General features: G+C 38.2%; 1 protein-coding gene across 2 annotated transcripts; it reads left to right on the forward strand.

The window, feature by feature from the left end:
• The first annotated feature begins 36 nt into the window (after positions 1 to 36).
• Positions 37 to 18,823, forward strand: TSG101 (tumor susceptibility 101). Of its 2 annotated transcripts, none has more exons than XM_048307140.1 (10): positions 37 to 148; positions 3,541 to 3,625; positions 5,481 to 5,546; positions 6,131 to 6,294; positions 7,639 to 7,765; positions 9,957 to 10,023; positions 11,646 to 11,740; positions 16,484 to 16,686; positions 17,637 to 17,876; positions 18,489 to 18,823. In XM_048307140.1, the coding sequence occupies exons 1-10, from the start codon at positions 107 to 109 to the stop codon at positions 18,576 to 18,578; spliced, it is 1,179 nt and encodes a 392-aa protein (XP_048163097.1). In that variant the 5' UTR covers positions 37 to 106; the 3' UTR covers positions 18,579 to 18,823. The 2 variants fall into 2 exon arrangements, with proteins under 2 accessions (XP_048163097.1, XP_048163098.1); XM_048307141.1 differs by having other exon boundaries at positions 11,649 to 11,740.
• Positions 18,824 to 18,981: the final 158 nt, after the last annotated feature.

Here is an 18,981-nt window from a genome sequence, read left to right on the forward strand (position 1 = left end):
CTCGGTGCCCGCCCCGTGACGCGCGGAAGCGGCGCCGGAAGCGGGCGCGGGGCCGCTTCCTGTGTTTATGTAGGGCCGGGCAGGCGGCACCGGCGGCGGCGGCACCATGGCGGTGTCCGAGAGCCAGCTCAAGAAGATGCTCGCTAAGGTACGGTCGCGGTCGGCCGGGCTGGGCAGGTGGCAGCGGGCCCCCCAGCGCCGGGAGGCTCCGGCGGGTTGGGCCGGGAAGGGAGGAACGGCGCTCCGAGCCTAAAATGGTCGTGCCAGACTGCGGGGCTGGGCTGGGACGGTGCCAGGCACCGGCGGGGCCGGAGCCGCCGTGAGGGGCACACGGCTCTTGTGCTCCCCGGTTACAGGAGGGGGAAGGCGAGCTCAGCATCACTGACCGGGGTGGGGTGGGTTTTGTTACCGCGCCTGTGTAAGGAAACGAGAAAATCTCTTGGAAGGCAAATCATTAACCACTGAATCATGCAGAGCCGTGCGTGCCGCTCTTCAGGTGAAAACTGGGCTTTGTCCAGCAGCTTGGAATGAAAACCCCTAAGGCTGACGCTTAGGGGGAGCTACGGGTTTGTTTGGGGGGGAGGATTCTGGATTTTTTGGGCAGCATCTAGTCATATTTGCAGCGTTTTGAAATGAAATACAATAGTTGAGAATCCGATCAACACCGAAGGCACATTCACCTGCATGGAGTCATAAAGCAGATTTTTTTTATCAGTTTGAAAATGAGTGTTGAATACTTAGTGTCAGCAAATGAGGTCATCTATGTATACACTTGTCTTTGCTAGATTAGTTATTGCTGTGCCATAGGAGAAATAGAATTTAAGGTAGTCCAATGTTCTTGTTCCCCTATACTTATTCATTTTATCCTCCCATCTGACTTTCTGTAGCTGATGAAAAATAAAGATGCTGTTTCATTATATTTATTTTTCAAAAATAGTTATACTTTCTGTTCTAGAGAAGGAAGTTTAGTGACATTTCCCATATTGAATAGTTCAGTGTATGAGATAACAAAATCTTGACCCTAGTTTGGGGGAACCTAGGTGCTTAATTTAACTTCAGGTATTTACCTGCTGTCAGATCTTGAAAAGCTTCATCTTTCTGTGATCTGTTTCCTGATATGTAAAATGAGGGGGATGCATTTGCATCTGAGAATGGAGAAGGGAAAAAAAAGTCTAGAAATTAAAAAATCAAATTAATCAGTCTTACTTACCTTTGTAGAAATCACTAGGATCTTATATTTTCCAAAGAGATTTTGACACTTCTTGGAAATTGATCCAAGTACAGAAATTAACAGCTGAATTTAACATTTAATTTTGTTTGTGGTAGCAGCTGAAATCATTCAACCGTTTCTCTACTAAGTAATCGTTACTCATTGTAAAAACAGTTGGCAAGAATATTATTTTTCTTTGTTTTAATAGAGATATTAAAATGTTTGCTTAATGTTCAGGTGTTGTGCCTAATTTTTGAAAGCACCCCAGATAACCAGATTTGTGGTTTATCAGCCCTACCAACCACCACGTACCAGATTCACAGTGTGCCTGCTGAGCAGGCAGGCATTGTTTTATCAGTTCCTTGACTCAACTGACTTGAGATTCTTGTGCCAAAAGTGGAATTAAAGCCTGACTCTGCTTACTTCTTTACTGTGAGGGTGGTGAGGTTGGCCAGGTTGCCCGGAGAAGCTGTGGCTGCCCCATCCCTGGCAGTGCTCAAGGCCAGGCTGGATGGGGCTCTGAGCAACATGGTCTAGTGGAAGGTTCCCTGCCTTGGGCTTGGAGCGGGATGATCTTTAAGGACGCCTCCAACTCAAACCATTTTGTGATCCTTGTGCTTTTTAGGAGCTTCTGTTAGCAGAATCCAGTTTTCTTTTTAATAGTGATTATGCCAATCTTGTTGAGGCTATATCCTGCACCATAAGGTTTGTTCCTATGAAAAGGCCTCGCCTTTTAGAAGTAGCTGGTGACCAGCTGTCATTTGTCCTGCAATGACACATGCAGCGGTGTGGGTATGTGCTGCCAGTCTCTGGCTGGTGTACATGCAAATTCCTCCAGGTTCCAGCAATGCCTGTTCCTGCTTCTGGCAAGTTTTGGGGAGGGAGGGAGGAATATACTCAAATGTTAACAAGGTTGTCTCTCTGTCAAGCCCCTGATGCACACTCACAATCCCTCACCCACTTTCCAAAGGAGGCTGAGATGCTTTTCTGCAGCCCTCCCACCAAAACAGCATCCAGGGGCCGATTGACGTCTGTGCTGGTGCTTCCCCGCACGCACAGGAATCCCTGCGGGAGGGGTTGCTTTCTGTCCCACAGACCAGCGTTTTGCAGACAGACCACATGGCTGTTTTGTCCTTGGTCATTTGAGGAAGATCAGTCACAGCATCACCCAAGGTGCTGGTGCTTGCTGTAGGCTGAGGTGGCATTGTGGGAAGTGGCGTGGTGAGTTCGTCTCTGCTCAGTAGATCTGAGTTGTCATGCCCAGGAGGAGCATCCTTGTCAGTCTCTGGAGGTGACAGGAAGAAGAGTTAATTTCTAAGCTTCACAGCTCATGAGTGTTTGTCAGAGCCAAGGTGACCTTTAGCTGTGGCACCACAGTTTGCTCTTGGATAATGTCTGAATTAATTTGTTCAGATGTTGTTAACATTTGCATTCTTTGGATATTAGACATTTCGTTTTGCTGGGCCCTTTGTCTTCCTGCCATGGTTCAGTGAAAGGTTGTTGTCTATGTTCCTTAAGACATCTGAAGACTGCAATTTTTTTAAATTGTATTAGATGAAAAGATTGTCAAGGGACCACACTGCTGGCTTTTCTTTTTAATGGTAATTATCAGGAGGAATGACCACAAGGCTAAAGAGCTGCACTCTGTGGTGAGCCAACTCTCTGTTGCCCAGGAGCCTCTTTGCTGTCAGTGGGTTATAGTTCTAAAACTGGTGAATTCTGTGGTGGTGTATCTGTGGTTTACAGGTCATCTGTGCTGTTATTCCCTGCTCCTGATAAAAGGAAAGGGGTAAAACCAGTATTATTACTGGTAATATTGTGTCTTGATATGTCTGCTTTCTAGTTGATAAAATACATGTAAATGCTAATCAGTGATTGATAAATATGGTGTTGCTTTGAAAAGTGCTATGAAGTGTATCTGTGTGATTCAGATTCTAGATAGCTGTTTCTCAGGAATCAAAACATCACCATATTTGTTTGGAGAGGCTTTTTTTTTTTTTTTTTTTAAGATTCACACATCTAAGATATATTTGGTTATGGTAGAACGTGAAAGAACATGTAATAGCTTTTCCCGAATCACTTGATGCATAGACCCTTGTTAAGACTAAAAACATCCTAACACCTTGTTAAAGTTCAGTAAGTTATATAGGCAGTGGTCAGTTAAGTAATATGGACAAATAAATTCTTTTTCCAAACTAAAAGTGGAGAAGAATGTCCATATATAGATATAAACTTCCATAAATGCTGCCTATCGGGTAAAATAAAAAACTGAATTAAATTACACTAAAAATTTAGCTTCTGAAGTAATTCCTTTCTCTTTTGTTTTCCAGTATAAGTATAGAGACCTAACTATACAGGAGACAACCAGTGTTATTACTCAGTACAAGGACCTCAAACCTGTCATGGATTCATATGGTTAGTCTGTGCATGAGAAAAATTTTGTTTGTGAATTATTCATGTTTCAGATGTATTGTGGAGTTTTTGTGGGGGGGAAAAAGATTAAAACCAGAAAACATAACGTGAGTTTCTCTTTTTTGTCTTTGACATCGATACTTCTTTAGAAACACAGACTCAGTAACATAGTAAGGTTACTTTAGAAAATAACTATCTAATGTGCCAAGAAGTGTCACATTTTTCACAGCTTAACTTTTAGTTAATCACTCACTGCTGCTGTCAGTTGGTGTCCTGAGATTGCTGGTAGCTCATGAATTCAGCTTTGCTGCCATATAAAGACGTTTTTAAAATTCTATGTAGGAAGAACTGTAAATCAATGAAGAAATGCTTCATTTAAAATAATTGTGGTAGTCCTTAAGAGTATGAAGAAAACAGAGTCAAGTATTAGAAAATTGTCATGAGCGTTTTGTAATGTGAATTATTGATGATAATCACTGTTTGTTAGCTGTTTAAAAGTCTGTAAGTTAATTTAAATTTAAGTGTGTTAAATGAAGATGATATCTAGGGTTTCACAGCATATCATGAGCCAGCATAGCTGCTGAGGTCAGTCTTCTTATGGTCACCTTTTTTTAGCTGTCACCTGTGGGATTCCTCTGTGATCTAACTTATATTACTAACACATCATCAAAAAATTTAAAGTCTTCTGCTTTTTAAATTGTATATCTGGATTAAAAAATATTAAGAAGGGACATGGCCAGGTAAAAGATGAATTAGTTTTAACTTGAGTAGCTGCAAGCCAGCAGCTGTCCCAGAAATTAAAATTCATGCAGTGACTGGAGAAACAAAACAGGAGTGAAAGGACTGTGGCTGGAATAGCTGCACAAGTTTGCATAAGGATGGTGATCACAATTCCAGATATCCTTGAGCTGTAGCCATTTGTGTTCCCTAATGCTCTTTAAGCTGCCTGGGAGAGGCTAAGCACAGAATCACTTACAGATAATCGACATTATTTGTAGCAGTGACATCAGCTGCAAGAAAATGGCTACATTGCTGATGAGATAGTTTTCAAGTTCATATTCATAATGAAATATATACCCCCATTGAAATCCCAACACATTCTACCTGCCTTTGCAGAACATCAGCACCACAATAATTGTGCACAGTAACCTGCATTTGAATTATGGCTAGAAACTTTCAGGTGGAATTAGGAAGATAAAAGCCTCCTCAACAGAAGCTGATTTATTCAGGCAAGAATAAGGAACTGGATTAAAAGTATGAGAAAACTAAATACAGTGGCTCAGTAAATTTAGGTCGGAGTTCTTGTGCAGTTTGTGACTAAGACTAAGATTTGGCAAAGAGTCAAGCACTCTTTCTTCCTCTTCAGTGTGTCACTGGTTAAATTACCTTTACTGATTCTGTAGTAAATGCCTGTGGCCCAGTAATTGTCAGTATTGTTGCTCACCTGTTTTTTTTAAACAAAGCATAAGAAATTATACACCTCAGATGACAGTTGTTTTTTTAAATCAAGTTTGAGTTCAGATTATCTTTGCAGCAATTTGCATTACTTGAAGTTTGCAAGCTTCCAACGTTTTACTTGGTCACTGAATGAGGAAACAGTTTTATTTATGGAGAAGGTAGTTCAGCAATGATTAGTCATTCATTTCTCAGAAGTGTGTTATTCATAAGGAGTTACCTGACTGTGAACAGTCATTTACTAATCCATAAATGTGCAAGAGCTGAACCTTTTGGGCTGAGTTTATATTTATATGTGTGTAGCTTGTGAAAACTTACGCCAATAAATAGGTGGAGTATAACCTGAACAGAGATTAATGTAACCAATATGTTTGTTTTAAAAATACTGTTTGTTCCCTTTCAGTTTTTAATGATGGTTCATCTAGGGAGTTGATGAGCCTCAGTGGAACCATTCCTGTGCCTTACAGAGGTATGCATTTATTACAATTTTCATTATCCCCATTATTTTCCCAAATTATATGAAAAAATTACTTAGAGTTGTCCTGATTCAACTTCACCACTTGAGTGATCACTCTTTTCTTGAAATCCTTTACTTTTCCAAAGTAAAATATTTTAAAGAAATTGTTCTCTGCAGGATAAAATTTGACTGCTGAGCATCACTTCTTCAGTCTTTCACAGCTTTGTAGCATCTCTTTTCTTACAGTATTGCACATTTTTTCAAGCTTGTCAGTTGAATGAGGGTTGAAAACCATTTATTGCTGCAGCTAACAATAATTCACATTAGAGTCTTGTAATGTTGCATTGTAGAACAAATGAGATTGTGTATTAGTGATGAATAATAATTGTAAATCAAAGTTAAATTGTTCTGAAAAATGTTGAGTTTGTGTCCGTAGTGTTACCTATTCACTGAATGTTATTAGTAGATTTTGGCTTCAGCTTCTAACTTTGTACATTTGAGTTTACTAAGTTTAGGAGTTTTTTATGATTATGAATATAGGAGGACAGTTGAAGAATTAAAATAACTTTGAAAATCTTTCAAAATATCTTTTCTAGGTAACACATATAATATCCCAATTTGTTTGTGGCTGCTGGACACCTACCCTTTCAACCCCCCAATTTGTTTTGTTAAACCCACTAGCTCTATGACAATAAAAACTGGGAAGCATGTTGATGCAAATGGAAAGATATACCTTCCCTACCTGCATGAGTGGAAATATGTAAGTATAGGGAACTTGAAATTCCCAAACTGCTCATTCTGCATTCTTTGAGATAGCTGTATCACTTTTAGTAAAAACCATAGTTTTTATTGGAGATCTGAAACCATTTTTAAAATAAAATAAATTGTTTATTTTTTGGAATGTCTTAAAATTCAGGATGTTGCATTCTGTGTTCTGGTTATTTAATGTAATTGCATCTTTAGTTACTACTTGTCTGATTATACAGTGCAGTGTAAGGTGTCCTCTCCGCTGGCAGGACATTGATGTGACGATTTGTGAGATAAGAATATTTACAGAAGGAAAATTATAAATTTATTTAAAACATCTGTGAGTTAAACAGACATGTGCAAGCTCTTGTACTTCTTTATGTAGACACTCCTGGACCCTCATGTATATGGATATATTTGCTTTACCAACAAGTAGAGGCATTGAGCAGTGCAGGCCTCATAGAAGTTTTGGCCAAAACATGGACTTGTAAAGAAGATAAACTGTCTTGACAAGAATAGAAAAATGATACAAGATGCATAGTTCTGTAAGAAGGGATTAACAGGAATACATTATTAAGGATGGGTGGTAGTTCTGTACTTGCATGGCAATAGTGGAAAAAGACTGCCCAGGTCAGGATGCAGGTCTTGCACAAAGCAAGATGATCACCTAAGGTACAGGCAATACAGAACTCTTTCAATTTGAGAGGTTGGTAAAAATAAGTAAGTGGATTATGGAGCTAAGTAAACTTGGAATTGGGATATTTAATCTGGTACTGCATTCATGATGCTTGTTCTTATTTTGGCAAAATGAAATCATGCCTATATTAAGTAGTTATAAACAGAGCAGCTTGGTTTAACTATTTAAAGGAGGTTTGTGCCACTCCTTAGTGGGTTAGAATATTTTTTTTTATTGAGACATTCTGAATTGGAGCACAAAAAAGCTGTGCTGTATGAAATTGAAATGTCTAAAAAACTTAGTGATCTGTGTGTTCTTTCATGTTGGGGGCTGAATTTAATTTTTTAAAATATTATTAGAATCCATCATTGGGTATTTGTACCCAGTCATTTATTGTCCTGCAGTTGTTATGGAAATCTGTATGACCCAGTTTATTCTGGGTGTAAACGTGGCTGCTGGTGTATTGTGCTATATGGTTTTGAGTACAAGCTGGCTGGGTTTGGTATCTGTAAGAGAATCCAGAAAGGAAGTTAATTATGCACATATGTATACAGATAGAGAGATAGGCGTTTTAAGAAAATTTAAATCCACAAATAAAAGGAATGGTATCCCTTTGTTGCTACAGTCAGTTAAACTCTCTGTTAGCAAAATGAAAAACTTGTGATTTGCTTTCCCTCCCAGCCCCAGTCAGACTTGTTGGAGCTGATCCAGGTCATGATTGTTGTGTTTGGAGAGGAACCTCCAGTCTTTTCCCGGCCTACTGCTTCCTCCAGCTACCCACCCTACCAGGCAACAGGCCCACCAACCAGTAAGTGCTCATCACTACTGATTTCTGCAAATAATCATATTAGTATTTCAAAGGGATTGTTGCCCTGCACAGTCTGCCCACAAATAATGCATTTTACTTCTTATACTGCTGGCTAATGAATTCACCTGGGCTGTACCTTGTTGGACTCAATGATCTTAAAGGTCTTTTCCAATCTAAAAGGTTCTATGAGTCTAAGAATTTGGGGGGGGATTTTGGGTTTTGGAGGGGAGAAATCAAGTTTGTATTATGACAAAGCAAAACCCAGACAAAACCAGAACACACTCAATCACCCCCAAGCTCCTCAATAAACCAGTGTCCTGTCAGCATTTCAAGATTAGACTTACAAAGTTATTTGAATAATCTCTTTTTATCTCAGTTTTTTTTATTCTAATTATACAAACCCATCTTTTAAGTATCCAGTAACCATTGATTTCATAAGCACAAGCATGCTTACTGCTTGTGTTTCCTAGGCCTATGCTCCTGTTTGTGTGGTTTATTTATTTATTTATTTTTTCAAATTGCTGGCTGAATATTAAAAAAAACCCTGCCTTGTGATTTTTTTTATTCTTTATTCTCTGTTCATTTGGTGTTCTGACTTGGTACCCATTCTTATTTTCTTGCAACATTCCTCAAGACTTTTAAAATCATTTCTTTATTTAAAGTACTGGAGGCATCTTACTTTAAAGACTGGGGATGATATGTAGGTAGGGGAAAAAGAGGAAGTGAGAAACAGAAAATCCTAGAAATTCTTCCAGGAGGAGACTCTATATTGGGTGGAAAAAACCCAAAAAAACCAGTAGCATAGACCTCCTCAAGCCAAAGACTGGGACAGTAGGGGAGGGGGAGCAGGTTAGGTGGGGATCTTTTAATGATGATGTAACGGTTCCACATGAATTTAATGGCAGAGTAGCTGTATTTGGTGTTAATTATTTTTGTTGGATTTTTAAGGCTGTGTCCATTTTCTGTTGAAATAATGGCTTTTACTTGGTCACAGTGTTACATTTGAAAAGCTGAAGTGCTATTCATTGCCATTTACAGCAGAACCCATTTTTAGCAAGGTCTTAGGCTCTTAACCTGTGAGAAAATGGGTAGCAAACATAAATGGGACCATTAGGAATAATTGACTAAAGGCAGGTGTTGTTTGGGACTTTTCAGCCTGTCTGTGGCTACCCTGCTTGTGAGAGCACCAGGTGATTGGATTGTCCTGATTTTCCAGGAACAGTGGGGGTCAGTATAAGTGTAGTTTTAGCGGAGGCTGTGACTTGTGCCTTAAGGACAAACTTTCAATGAACCACACTTGATTGCTCTTGTAGTCACTCAAAGCTGAAGTGCTTTGAATTACTATTTTGAAGTGAATTGAAGTACTGTGAATTACTTCACAGATTAAGTAATTTTAGTGAAAATGTTTTGGGGTTTTGAAATTATTAATAGCTCCTTAGTTTTGCTAGTGTAATCAGACTTTCCTTATTTTACAGACATTTACGTGTGGGTTTTTTTCAAGTTCTAGATAGATTGTTTAAGAAGAAATGAAGTTCTTTGACAAAAATTTTAATCATTTGAAAGCACTGAAGGGTGGAAATAGCTCAGCTCTTAAAAAAAAAAAGCTACTTGATGTAATATTCCAAAAATTGCTAGAAATGTGGAATAAGTATGTCCTAAACATAATCTTTGTCAGCTTTTCAAGAAAAATCTTAGAATTGCCAAGACTGTTAAAGCTTTAGATCTTTATATGTGCTGATAACAAATGTTTAAATGTAACTTCTAAATAGCAGAAATTACTGGATAAGGACATGGTTGGATTATTAAACAGATAATAAACTACTCTGAAAGTACTTAAATTATGCACTTCTTATTTAATGAGTAAAATCATTGGCTAGAAAGGTTAAATTCTTTTTTCAGCTATTGTATAAAACATGGAGACAGCTCTTCAGCTGGGTCATCTTTAATAACATGCTGCTTCTTTGTTTTCTGAACCTTGCTGCAGGCTCTTTTTTTTTCTTGGTACACGTACTTGTTGTGCATTTTCAAATAAAACCTATTTTTATCCATGCAGTGATTAGTTTAAAGTAATGATTAAGAAAAAAAATCAGTATAACAATAAGGTTATTTTTATATGTGAGGGAGGACTTCTTTACATTGAGGGTTTTAACTTCTGAAATGCAAAAATACACAAAATCCTTGTTTTATTTAGCTTCCTATGTGCCAGGAATTCCAGGTGGAATATCTCCCTATCCACCATCGAGCACTCCAAACCCAAGGTAAGAGCTCCTTTAAACCATCATCATTTACCTCAGAGAGAGTTTCACTGAAGAGTGTCTAATCATAGTTGTATTTTCTTATGGTGCATTTGTTGTATAATTATTCATGTTAGCAGGGTTTGTTAAAAGTGAGGGCTGAATTCTTGTCAGTAGCCAGAAGAAGGTTGGATGAAGGTTTAGCTTGCTTAGTGTTGCTTCAAATAAAATATAGATATGGGTGATAAATAGATTTTGAAATTACCTAACTCCTAGCTGTTATCTTCCTTCACTCATATATTTTTATGAGGTTGATATATTAACATGACATACAAAGAAATGTACCTCTGGAAGTCAAGATTTAATTAGGAACTCAAAAATTGAAAAAAACCACTGCTGAGTTAATACAAACCTTGACTCCAGTGTAAATGTGGACTTAATTCAGAGCACTCTAAGGGAATTTGAAGGACACAAAGTTACTTTAAAAGCTTTTTATTAGTATTAGCCAAGATTTTTTTCTATATAATAGTTCAGAATAAAGCGTTTCCAGAAGACTTGCAGATCTGTCTGAGTAAATAGTGAGATGTTGACTACTGCCTCCTAGTGTGTACTTATATTTTTTACATCATAATTAATTGGTTTTGTTATTAATATCCTTATGTCCTGATTTTGTGGTAGGAGCATATGAGATGTTGCTCTAATATGGAGCATTTTGATTAAAAAAAAAAATTAAAATGTAAACACCTGTGAAGATTGGGAAGAGGGGGAGTGTTATGTTTTAAGAGGTGAAAAATTGGGATTTTTATAAGTTCTTACAGCATGATTTTACCTCTAAATATGTTTATTTAAAGTGCTCTGTTTGTACAAAAGTAATAGAAGAACTGTTTTTAAAATATATAATTTATGAATTAATGGGAAGGTTTTAAGAACTATTAAATTTGCAGTTACCTGAAGAGAGACAGAATATGCTTTTTTTTATATTTTGCATGGGTTTGTGGACCACTTTGTTTAATTACAGCCATAGTTAATACTCTGCTGCATGCAGGTGTTTGTCAGTCTAGTACTGACTAATTTGTGTCCTTGTTTTAGTTCATAGCAAATGTATTTTAGAAAGGTGTTGTAGATTGTCACATGTCATCTCATAGTTGTTTCAGTGAGCAAATGAATACTTTTGCCTTCTTCGTCCTTCAGAGCAGGACTGAGAATTTCTGGGGGAGTTTGTTTCACCTTGCAACCATATTTTGCACAGGATTTTTAGGTTTACATAAAGCAGTTCATCAGTCGTGATTTTAACTCTTCTCATATTAAAAATTACTCATTTGAGATTGCTGTTTGGGAGTTTGTAGCTAGAATAATTTCTTCTGGATACTTGTGAGGTTTCCTATAGCAAGACTGAGAGACTTAGGAGAATTTGTTATCCAAATGTTGACCAGGCAATAATGAGATAGAGTTTCAGATTAAGAGGTATCTTAAATAATACCAGAAATACCAGTTGTGAAGGATGTTGATGTGAACAGGAAGAAGGCCTGCAATTTTAACATTTTGTTATGTAAATGAATGTTTAGCGTGGTGGCAACAAAGATAATACAGGTGGATGATATTTTACTAATAGTTGCATAACATTAGCATGTCTTTCTTTGTCAAAGCAGCTACCCAAACTATCCTTATCCAGCTGGTGTTCCATTTCCAGCAACCACTAGTGTTCAGTACTACCCTTCTCAGCCTCCTGTCACCACTGTTGGTGAGTACCTTGGAAAAGATTTCTCTGAAGTAAAGCTTCTCCGTATGACTGATATATAAAGAAATAAAATGGAAAAAGGAATATGTTGTTCTTACTCTGAACTTCCAAAGTATTGATCTCTAGTTAAAATTTATTCAGAGGAAGAAAAAAATACATTTTATGTCCTTCATCTTAAATTTTATTCAGTTGGAAATTCAGTAAATTCCTGGGTTTACACAATACATTGTGTGTGCTCTATGAATATTTTGAAGAGCACTGCATGTAACTACATGTTTTTTTCCTCACCCTTTAACTGTAGGTAACTTCTGATTGTCTGTATTGCTCTGTTCATGGTTTAGAAAAATACTTTTGTTGTCCTTTTAGCATCTACTGGACTCTCTTTAGTTACACTTTCTTTCCTCCAAAAATAGTAACTTTCTAAAGTAGCAGTTTGGAATGAGCTTCATTTTTCCTGAGTTTCTTCTCCAACCTCTTCCCTGTTGCTTCTTATTGATCTCTACTTGTCACTTCCTCCATTGTTCCCTTCAGCATCAGGATTTAGGGTATTCACATGTGTCTTTTCCCAGTCTGCTGCTCTATGGCCCTTTGCTGATGCAGGGCACGAGCTTGCTTTCCACCCTGCCCCTCACTTTCAGTGTATGTGTAGAAGACTGGGAACCAGTGATAAGTACCATCTAGTTAAGTGGGAAGCTGGTGCAGTAACTTTCCAGCTGTTGATGGTCCTTTTGGCACCGTTGTATGGTGAGGGTGTAGATTGTGTTGTGACATTGTTCACGATATCAATCCGTTGTAGTGTCTTGCACCATAATTTAAAAGTACTTCCATGGATTCTTCATTTAATGTGTGAATTCCCAGTTATTTATGGAATGGCCTGGGTTAGAGTCATAGAATGTCTTTTCTTTCCAGAACTGTGTGTATTTTGTGATTTTGCTTCACATACATGGGGACAAGGCAAGGGAAGAGAGATGCTTCTACTTTACTCTTACTAAAATATCTGAGGAGTTCTGTTACTACAGAATTTGAAAGCAGCAGTAAGTTGTATGTTGTATTTTTCTTGTGCCTGATCCTGTCCTTTGTGTCCAAGTTCTTTCAGCCTTTTCAATTAGGAAAGTCTTTTCTGAAAGTTCTTGGCTGCTTCAGTGGTCCCCTCCACTCTGAGGTGATGTGGGTCTGCCACGCACAGTGCAAGGAAGCTGCTGTCCCCAAGTAGCTCAAATAGTGCTCAGTGTTGTGGGGCTGCACTTGTGTCCTGGAGAACTAATGCTCTCCACTGGCTCTCCTGTAGGGAGCTGATAACATTTCTAGGGAACGTTGGCTTTCTGCTCAAACAAATGTTTTCTCAATTTTTTTTTTCCCAAACAAATCCAGTTTTGCCTTTATGTAGCAGAGAGTTAATTTAAAATATAGATACGTTCTGTTTCATTTCTTTCCCTTGTTTTCACCCCCACTGAAGATGAATGGAGGTGCAATATCTGCCAAAGATAGAAGGCTCTTCCAGTCCCGAGTTAGATCATCTGTGATACCGTGTTGTAGTGCCAGGTTTCTTAGTGACCATTTAACATTACACTGACTCATTTGCTGCAGCTACATAAAATTCCTACACCTGTTTTACGTGGCTTATCTCTTGTGCCAGATGAAATGCAAACACATCCCTTTAATCATCCCTTATATTTGCAATATTGTGAGGTGTTTTTGTTGTTGTGTTCGTTTTGTTGGGTGTTTTTTACAGCAGAGTATTGTTTTTTCCTTTCAACTGAAAATTTTCCTTTCCTTTACAGTTTGTTTGCTTGTTTGTTTGTTTGGCTGTGTTTTATTGTAGTAGTTTATTTAGGAGGATATCAGTTGCTACAACTTCAGAGTTTTATGTGGGTGGTGGTGGTGTTTCCTATAGTGAGCCTAGCTGGAACTGAATGAAAATGTTCGTGCAAAGTAGCTCAAGTTTTTAACAATCACTGCTTTTTCAAATAGTCCTTCAGGCTTTTTCTTTCTGTTCAGTCATATGCCATTAATTACCTTTCTGATGCAGTTACTGGTTTGATGATTCTGTAAGGTCACTTCTGAAACCAGACTCTGCCTAGTAAAGGTTAAAGGTTTCAGAGTTCTATGGATTTAATGACCATGTGCCATAAAATCTTCCCCAAGCTGGACTAATTATGGAAGTGACAGAAGATGGTACGGGTTCATGCTCTTTAAGAAGATACATTGATGCAGCTGTATTAAAATGATGCTTTTTATGTTCAAAGACCTCTTCCCTACCTGGTGGCATTTCTGTGTGAACTTTCATTGTATTAAGTGTATTGTGATTTTATTTTTTTTTCCTCTGTCCTACTTTACTGTTGAAGTGAGCCTTGCATAAAAACTCCCTGAGTGAGGGATGTCAGTGAAACATAAGAAAAGGAAGTAAACATAAGTTCTACTGATACTGGTTCTGGCTGATTCTGACTTTGTGTTAGAGAATAATTCATTGTGTAAAGTAAACAGTAACTAAAATCGTGCTAATGGTGTTTTTTGAAGGGAAATCAGGCCTTTTTGATTGGGAACAATTGTCTGCCTTAAACAGGAAGTCCTAAACAGTGAATAAACTCTTTGTCCTAGATAGTTTGACTGACTTGGTTCAAGTTTTACTACTCCATGTAGAAAATGCTGTTCTTTTCTCCTTTTCATATGAAGCAGATTGATGGATTCCTGTTTTTGTGTGTATGCTGCTATTTGACAACTTCTGTTGCTGGCTCTAGCAGTTAACCAAATTTTGTAAATTGTCTTGTTGACTGGCAAAAAGGTGAATTTTTTAGGCCAGAACTGTAAATCAGATGAAGTATTGGGACACTCATATTTCCCCTAAGGCTGTCTTTGCACCAGTTGTTTAATAATTCAATCTCTTTATTTTTCAGTGGTAATTTGCTTTTTTTTTTTTTTTTTTTAATATTCTGATGCAATTTATATGTATGTAAAGTGCTCACATTAGTAATGATTAAAATTTATGGTTTTTGTATTTTAGAAGGCTTTGGTGGAGTAGTAAGCATGATGTGCTTCTTCCTGTAGTTCCTGTCATTCATTTGCATAGCTTTATTTTTTCACCCATATAGCTTGGTGTAGGTTGTGTGGACAAGAACAGAGTAAAAAACATAGGGAAGAGACACAAATTTATGCAGTCCTGTTTTGTTAGCAGAAGTCAAAAAAAACCCTCTTCAACTATAGAAGAGTCACATGAGCAGTGATGAATATCTTTTCACTTTGTTTTTTTTTGAAATCTAGGGCACTGGGAGATGTGATGTACATAATGCTGTAACAGCTTCAGGGTTTTGGTAGCTGTGTCTCTGTATAAAAAGATACTCTGCTAAAAATTCTTTTTGCATAATTTCTTTGTGGTTACAGAGCTTCAAATCACTCTGCGTTTCATTCATAGGAGTTGGAAAGTTTAGGCACAAAAGGTGCTGTAATTTTTGCTTTGTCAGTAGTTGTTACAATCCAGTTGAAATTTCAGTGACCTACAAGGTGTGAGGCACAAGCCTGGGGAAACTGTGACCCTCCAGTTATTCCCACAAAATAACTGAAGTGGTTTGTGATAAATATCACCAGTAGCCACTTCACATTCTCTGGAGCACTCCGAGTTCCCTGGTCTGGAGACACGTCGCACTTCCTGTGACAGACACTAAGTACTTACCTTTCTATTTAAAAGTGTGTTAGTGACAGACTCTTGAAATTATCCTTGAAAGGCTGGTTTGCAAAAGCATATTTGGGTCTCCTGATCCTTCTGCTCACTTCCCCCTAGGAATGCACTGTTCTTGAGCCTGGAGGAAGTGATCCTTGAATATCCACATGCTCTCTTGGACCCCTCTTCCCTCTATGGTAAATTCCCATGGAATTCTTCCAAGAATGTCTGTGAAGAGGCCAGAGGTAGCTCTCCTGAGTTCCAGGGTTGCAGTCTTATTCATTGCCCTGCTTTCTCCTTGTGGGATATGGAACTCCATGATCTCATGGACACTGTAGCCAAGGCTGTCCCAACCTTCACATCTCCAGTGAGACATTCCTGGTTAGTTATATAAGGTCCAGCAGCACATCTTTCCTCGTTAGCTGCATCTGTATCAGAAAGGTATTCTCAGTACTTTCCAGGAATCTTCTGGACTGTGTGTTCCTGGTGGTGTTGTCCCTCCAGCAGGTGTCAGGGTGGTTCCCCATGAGAACCTGGGCTGCATGCCCTTCCTGGAAGTATCCCCACTTGAGCTGCATGGGTTGTCTCTGTAACTCTCCCTTTGTCTTTCCTAGTTTAGAACTTTCCTTACCAAGCCAGGCAATTCCAAAAACAAAACCAAAAAAACCCCAAAGTAATACCTGTAGTAGGCAAATTCGTTGTCTCAAGCCACCTGTTACATTAACTGTGGTTGAATACATCCAGCCATTAACTCTTACTCTTCTTTAAAAGGTCTCAGACTAATAACATTTATAGACTTCAGAGGAAATGGCCAGCCCATTTTTAAATTAAGAAAGAGTGTGTATATGGGAATGAATAAAGTGAATGAATGGGTGCATACTCTTAAATATACTTGTGTCCATACTAATTTATGATTTCTCACTGTGGTCTCTTTGCTGCTTCTGGAAATTATTATGGAGAGCAGTTTATTTTACTGTCTCACATTGCTGAAGTACACGCAGCAACTTGGCCACTTGCAATTCCAACTGGCTTTATACTGCAGCCAGTGCAGGGCAGCATTAACCTTATGCTTGTGAAACCTTCTTGTGCAGGACCCAGCAGAGATGGCACCATCAGCGAGGACACCATCCGCGCTTCCCTCATCTCGGCGGTCAGTGACAAGCTGAGATGGCGCATGAAGGAGGAGATGGATCGCGCACAAGCTGAGCTCAACGCCTTGAAACGCACAGAAGAGGACCTGAAGAAAGGACACCAGAAGCTGGAAGAGATGGTAACTCGCCTGGATCAGGAAGTGGTAAGCTGAGCCACTGTGCCTACCTGTTCCTAGCAGTGAACAGAAGCTTGTAATTAATTAATTATTAAGCATGATAGAAAAAAACAAAGCTTCCAGTGCAGTTTGTCTTTTGCAGTTGGGTGCATGTGCTCAGACTGAAACAAGTCAGAAATAGCAGTGACCATGAGATGCAGTGTCCTGCATGTGTCTTACAAATGTCATTGCTCAGTAGTAGAGGCACAGTATTATTTTTCCCCATCCTTCCTGTGAAAGTTGTTAGTGGTGTGAGATTATTTCATAATTATTTCTCAGTTTCTTGATAATAATGTGTAACAGCAGCACTGGAGAACATTTCAGTGTCTTAGTGCAGAGAACACTGATTTTGGTCACAGCCTCCTTGTATAACCTGTCTTGTATAACTTCTCCTTTCCCAGAAGTCTCTCCCTACTCACAGTATGCTCAGAAATTCCTGCAGTTTTTCATTAAGGCATCTTCCGCTTAGTCCATCTGCTCCTTGCACTGCTGCTCAGGAGTAAGATTTTGGGATTGATGAAGAGTTTCTGAAACCAGCTCAGTGTTCAGATGTGGTTTAAAAAAATTATTAGAAATTATTAATTGGACTAGAGAACTGGGGGATACCACGCTCCAAAGAAAATAATTACTTTGGCTTTGCTTTTATTATCTTTAGCTAGCTTAAAGGATTATTTTTCCTAATGTAGCAACTTGGAAATACTTGGAGTGTTGGCATGCCTTCTCTACAGTTTAAATGGGTAATGGATTGGCATTATCTAAAGCAGATGTTACTTTTTCAAAAGGAAAGAATCTGAAATCTACAGATTGATAGCTCTTTCTTTTGTTAAAATCATCATCGAAGTAAGTAAAGAAGTACGGAATGAACTGGTATGTCCAGAAATCTTTCATCTAGACAATTGTATCACAAGAAGGTAAATAAACATCTTAATTGTTTTTAGGCTGAAGTTGACAAGAACATTGAACTTCTCAAAAAGAAGGATGAGGAGCTCAGTTCTGCCTTAGAGAAAATGGAAAGTCAGTCAGAAAATAATGACATAGATGAAGTTATTATTCCTACAGCACCGCTTTACAAGCAGATCCTGAACTTATATGCAGAGGAAAATGCAATTGAAGACACCATCTTCTACCTTGGGGAAGCATTGAGACGTGGAGTGATAGATTTAGATGTCTTTCTAAAGGTAGGTTTCATGGGATGTTTCTAAGATGTGCATTTTAAATGTGTTTACTTTGGACTCTTTGGTTCAGCTTACTAATGTTCACGGTCTCCTCACAGAAAAGGATCCTGTAGGAACAGAAGTATTTATATGTTCAAGCTTTAATTTTAGAAAGTAATTTCAGAATTAAAAGACCAATTTTAAAAGCATTATAGATAGAAAGTCATATTGTTTCCTTCTTGTGTACCTTGCTAGTTCTGTTTATCTTCTGTTAGAAGAACAATTCTCTGGCCCATGGGAAGTGTGTGAGTCTGATTTCACCTTGGAGTGCATATTACTACTTTGATAAGAATGTGTGGAGTTAACTAATTTATTAAATTGTAATAATAAATAACTAATTATTAATAATTTAAAAATCACAAAAAATAAACTGTAGTTATTGCATTTGGTAGCCACCTGCCAGTCATTTTAAGCCAAGAAAATGCCATTTAGTAGAACAGTGAATTTAGTGTTTCCAAAAAACTGACATCCCATTTGGGTCATAGAACGTGCCGTGCTTTGAACATTTGGATTGCAGCATTATGAAGTTTTTATCAGAACTTTGCCAACAGGCAGCTGTTGTTTTTCTTTCTGCAGCATGTACGTCTTCTGTCTCGCAAGCAGTTCCAGCTGAGGGCATTGATGCAGAAAGCAAGGAAGACTGCTGGACTCAGTGATCTCTACTAAATTCCCAGACTTTACCTGAGAAGTTAGATTTCCTTTTGAAGCAGCCACTCTCTTGATCTTTCTCTTAATCAGTAGGTGCCCAGAGTAAGTTATTACATCATTCAAGTGTAAGATATTTTGAATCAATAATATATTTTCTTTTTGGTAAAGACTAGCTTTTATTAATGCACTTTCTATCTCCTGTAATCTTTGTGCTGGTGGACTTAACGCTGAATAAAACTTGTTGCATATTTTCTTCCTCTACAGAACTGTGTATGATGTGCTTTCTTTTCAAACAGGGCCTGCTTTATGCAGTGTCAGCTTAACCATACTTTCACTTTACTTGTGAGATTTAGAAGATGTTGGGCCAAACTGGAAAAATTCACATTTATTATGACCAGTGAAAACTGAAAACTCAAACGGT

The sequence above is a fragment of the Corvus hawaiiensis genome, chromosome 6 (genome assembly GCF_020740725.1).
Source record: "Corvus hawaiiensis isolate bCorHaw1 chromosome 6, bCorHaw1.pri.cur, whole genome shotgun sequence".
In the NCBI taxonomy this organism is placed as follows: Eukaryota; Metazoa; Chordata; class Aves; order Passeriformes; family Corvidae; genus Corvus; species Corvus hawaiiensis.

Excerpts from the sequence above, each read along its gene's own strand:
- TSG101 (XM_048307140.1), top strand. The coding sequence starts at position 107 with ATGGCGGTGTCCGAGAGCCAGCTCAAGAAGATGCTCGCTAAG. Across the intron at positions 5,547-6,130 it reads CATTCCTGTGCCTTACAGAG|GTAACACATATAATATCCCA; the intron begins GTATGCATTTAT and ends TATCTTTTCTAG. Across the intron at positions 6,295-7,638 it reads ACCTGCATGAGTGGAAATAT|CCCCAGTCAGACTTGTTGGA; the intron begins GTAAGTATAGGG and ends TTTCCCTCCCAG.